Source organism: Octopus bimaculoides, chromosome 28 (genome assembly GCF_001194135.2).
Source record: "Octopus bimaculoides isolate UCB-OBI-ISO-001 chromosome 28, ASM119413v2, whole genome shotgun sequence".
NCBI lineage: Eukaryota > Metazoa > Mollusca > Cephalopoda > Octopoda > Octopodidae > Octopus > Octopus bimaculoides.
This window is the reverse complement of record NC_069008.1, coordinates 347,394-352,584: the sequence shown is the minus strand read 5'-3', so window position 1 is coordinate 352,584 and position 5,191 is coordinate 347,394. Positions and strand designations below refer to the sequence as shown.

At 36.3% G+C, this 5,191-nt stretch overlaps 2 protein-coding genes across 2 annotated transcripts in view; both read right to left on the bottom strand.

Annotated features, from left to right (window-relative positions):
* Positions 1–5,191, bottom strand: part of LOC106873342 (calpain-2 catalytic subunit) — a 130,237-nt gene that overhangs the window by 113,502 nt on the left and 11,544 nt on the right. The window lies entirely within an intron of this gene.
* LOC106873334 (uncharacterized) overlaps positions 2,151–5,191 on the bottom strand; it is a 33,305-nt gene continuing 30,264 nt past the window's right edge. The window contains exon 5 of the mRNA XM_052977716.1: positions 2,151–2,451. Coding sequence (XP_052833676.1) covers positions 2,151–2,451 — 301 coding nt within the window. The remainder of the gene's footprint in view (positions 2,452–5,191) is intronic.

Sequence of the window (5,191 nt, the reverse complement as noted above, 5' to 3'; positions counted from 1 at the left end):
CTTTGTTATATATATAACCATTGAACATTATACATACCTTCATATATTTATATATGTATATTCTATATATTGATATATATATATGCTCTTTTGTATGTGATATGGAATAATAAGTGTCTGTAAGTATGTATGTATGTATGTATGTATGTATATGTGTGTGTGGGTGTGTGTAAGTTTAGTGTGTATATATATATATTTATTTGTATATATACATACATGTGTGTGTATATCCACACATACATACATATATATATGTGTGTGTGTCTATATATATATATATATATATATATACGTGTATATAGACATATATATAAATATGTAAGTGTGTGTGTGTGTGTGCATATACATCTGTGTATCTGTGTGCATGTGTATACATATACATGCATATATACATACAAGCGTACTTCAATATATACTCAATTTTCTAATGTACACCCTTGATATTCGAGAAGTGCATTGGCGTCAGACATTTAGGATTACTTGCTTTGGACAATTCTCAAATAAAACCAGTTTATGCTACATTCTGCCTTCTTTGCTTATTCTTCTATCTCATCATTCACATCAATCATTATTCTTTTTTATGCTGAAGTTCACAACTTGAAGTTGCTGTGATTAATTGAAGAATTTTGCAATTTCTGTCGGGTTGTCAGATGAATTTGCCTTTTTTCCCCTTCTTGGCTCTCCATCACGACATGTCTAAAACGAGGTGAAATTTGCTCAATTTTCAAAAAATTAACCGGGGGAGAAGAAGCCATAAACCACTACAATAACGATATACGTTAATTAGAGTCATTGGAAATGATCAAAAGAATGGGGAAAAGGAGAACAATTTATCTAACGACCCAATATATATATTTGTGTGTATATATATCATCATCCTCCTCATCATTGTTGTTGTTCAACGTCCAGTTTCCATGCTGGCATGGGTTGGACGGTTTGACTGAGGTTCAGAGAGCCAGATGGCTGCACCAGGCTCCAATCTGATTTGGCAATGTTTTCTACAGCTGGATGCTCTTCCTAATGCCAACCCCTCCAAGAGTGTAGTGGGTGCTTTTTGCGTGCCATGGCTATGGGAGCCAGTTATGGGGTACTGATATCGGCCACATTTGGTTGATGTCTTTTACATGCCATAGGAACAGGGGGCACTGGTCACAGTTACGATTTTGGTTCTACTTGACTCAGCAGGTCTTCTCAACCATATCATATCACCTGGCACATCAGGGCTACTCTTAAATGGGCCAGACATGCAACACCAGCATCGGCCATGGCTGCGATCTCATTTATAGTTGCTGGGTCTTCTCAATCACAGCATATCTCCATAGGTCTTGGTCTCCTGTCATTGCCTCTGGGAGGTCCAATGTTCAAAAGTTACAACCATATAACAACATTTATCCAGACCAAACTCCAATCCTCCATCCTTTGAGAATGTCATAACTCGGTCAAGGATCTTCTTCATCTCATGCATATTCTTTGCATAAAGTTCTAAGTTGTCAACAAAGAAACTGGGAAATGTGAGTGTGTATACGTGTGTGTGTGCGCATTTGCAAATGAGTCAGCTTCAGTACAGTACAAGATAGGGCCACTGTTCAAAGAAAATTGCTCACTGACTGCAGACCCCCAGAGGATAATTGAAATACTGAATGAGCAATGCTACATCTCCGTTGGGACACCAGCAAATACACAAGCCGAATGTGTTCTTTGACACAACAGCTCTACACACAGTAACATCAGTTATCAATTACAAAGAGACAGAGTACACTGACGTAACATCAGCCATTGATGAAATAAGCTTAATCCCAGCCACAGGCCCTGATGGATTCCCAAAAGTCCTCCTTAAAAACTTGCAAAGGGACCCTAACTAAACCACTGTAGATCCTGTTATAAAGTTTCCCTGCAAGTGGTGGACTTCCAAAAAAGTTAAAGAATGACACAAGATGTCCCATCCATAAACGTGGAAATGGAGAGGATGCAAAACATGAGAAAAGCCTTGGAACAAATTGTCAGGAGGAAGCTGATCATGTTCCCAGATCATATTATGAATTGTTCCCTGACACCCAGCATGGCTTCCATTCAGGAAGAAGCTACCTTACACAGCTTCTGTTAACATTTTGACTGAGTGATGCAACTTATAAATTGCTGAAACATAGATGTCATTTATCTTGATTCTGCAAAGGACCCAGATGGGGCTCGTCACAGCGTGGCGCATGTCGAGGGCTTTTGCTGATGCACGACCTGTAGTAGAGCTGTACTGATATGAGGACTGGACAGAGCTGACAGAGCTGAAAAGGTTGACAGATGACAGGAACCAGGCTGTGGCAGCCAACGGGGCCTTCTTCCAGAGATATTAAGTCTCTCAGACCTGAGACTCTGTCTCTAACTTTACCCTCCATCTCGGCTCCTGAGCAAATAAATAGCTTCACACACAGTTCAAGAGTAACAATTGCAGGAAAACTAATCGACAGAATCACAGAAACATTCAGAAGACTAATAATCATAATAATAAGTCCATCTCTTAACTCCAGACTTTGTCCACCCAAATCGCTATTTTCCTCACCCCTTTCTCCAGCTTGATTGTCTGTCTCACTCTCGTCATCTACTTAAGCATAAACTCTTCCTCTGAACAACAAATATCACCAAGAATTCCTTCAACTGTAAAGAGACGGGGGTTGTTTCTCATTTACCAGATGAAAGTGTTGGAGTCATCACAAAGAAATCCATTCTTTTTTTAACTTCAAAACAAAAATAAACAACAGCAACGACAGATGATGTTAATATAGAATCGTAAACACATCCGCTACACTTGCCACCCTTCCCAGCGAAATACACTGTGTTTTCATCACATGATGATAATGATGATAATAGTAATAACATGACAACGATGATGATGATGATGATGATAATAATAATAATAATAATAAAAACAGTAACAACAATAATATAGAATGAACGTAGACTGGTCCAGATATGGTAAATATCAAGTTTTATTATATACAGTCCAATGAATCAAAAGTTATGTACGTTCGGTTTGGAATCACTGAGTTTAAATAGAATATAAAATAGGGTAAAAATTGGTATGCAATTTGGACCAGAGTTTCTGATACATAGATATCATGTGGCGTGTGTGTGTGTGTGTGTGACATATCACATGAAGCAGAAGACAATACAAGGTTGCTGTGAGTTTATGTAATGAAATTTCAGAATTTTGAATACTGTCAACGCCTTTTATATGCTTGTACAATAATTGCAGTATACATACAGACATACACTTACACACGTATATATATATATATATATATATATATATATATATATATGCTGGAGTAGTTATATACACACTAGTACAATAACAGCAGTATAATTTATACATAAATATACACATATACATAAAAGGTATATGTATGTATATATATATGTATACTTAGATATACAGGGGGAAGGGGCCCAAAATAATGTATATATAATCTTCATTTCTGTTTTGATGTAACTCCTTTGAAATAATGAAGGGAGCTAGACTAAGCTTTGAATAAAAGAAATTCATTTGAAAATGCTGTTGAAGGGTAAAGACAGTTTAGGAGGGGGTTTGAAACAGATCAGGTTCTGTGACTTAGCATCGCTTGAGTCGGAGATGAGTCTGACGCAAACAGAACAGTTCAGAATAGCCACAAGAAATGTTCCTGAAGAATGTTGGATGTTGAATAGCCAGAGAAAGCAAGAAATATGTGAGAAACATACTGCCAGAGCTCAAAGCCAAAAAATTTGGTGTGATAAATGAGTCACAAGATAGAAATCTCAACATCAAACATCCATCGCATTTTGATGTGCTTTCAAGAAAGGTCCATGCTTTTAATAAAGATAACTCAGATAAAACGGTTATGTTTTGAGAGAGGTGCTTGGTAAGATGTGCAGAAGACATACTTTTTCTATAGGAATAATGAGGCTGCATTTTAATTAACTGGCTCAATTAGCCACAACTGCACTGATTTGAGAATCCCTATGTTATGGAGGAATACCATGAGAATTAACTATAAGTTACAGTAGGGTGCTGGCTCATCAAATAAAAAAAACAAAAAATAACTGGACCATTCCTTCTTGATGGAACCAAGACTGGTCTGGTGCATTAGAAACTGGTATGGCAATCTTTCATGCTAAACATTCAAGAACAGTTTGTGGAATAATATTAGCAGCATCACAACACTGCCATGGTCATGTAAGGACATCTTTTACTGAGATTTTGACAAGTAGAAGGATTGGGAGAAGAGGTGAGGTACCAGACCCCTTGCGTTCACTGGACCTCACATCACCAGACATTTTCATGTGAATTCTTGAAGAACAAAGCTTATGGTGCAAAAGCAAAACCAGTGGCTAAAATGAAAGCAAGCATTAAATGAGAATGACTGGTGCTCCATCGGTTATGATGACAAGGGTTCCAGTTGATCTGATCAGTGGAACTGTCTGCTCTTGAAAATGAAGTGGCTGAGCGCTCCACAGACACGAATGCCCTTAATTTAGTTCTCAAGGAAATTCAGTGTGACAAAGTGGACCCTTTGAATGACTGGCTGAGTGGACTGGAGCAATGTGAAATAAAATGTCTTGCTCAAGGACACAATGTCCTGCCAGGAATTGAACTTGCAACCTGACGATCATCAGCTAAATACACACATGACCACCACAAATGAGAATGCACATAAATAAGGAATGAAAGTTTCTTGAGCTTAGTGATTCTGTTACTTCCTTTTACTCAGCAGTGATTGCACCAGAATGGCCACCACTTTCAAATTTAATTCTGCTTGTGAATTCTAAAAACTTTGAAATGAAATCTAGATTTCAAAAAACAGATATAGAATAATTTAATGTGGGTCTCTACTTTTGGGGACACACTGCAGGTATAAACACAATTAGGTGCATGTATATGTAAGTATACACATATATGTCACTAAATATACATACATATATAATCATAAGTATATATATGTATTTATATCTGTATATCTATATCTAAATATATCTATATATAAGTATATATATATATATATATATATATGTATTTATATTTATGTATATATATATATATATACACACATATATAAATATACATATATATATATGGATACATACACAAATATGAATATATATGTATATATATCTGTATATCTATATCTAAATATATCTATATATAAGTATATATATATAT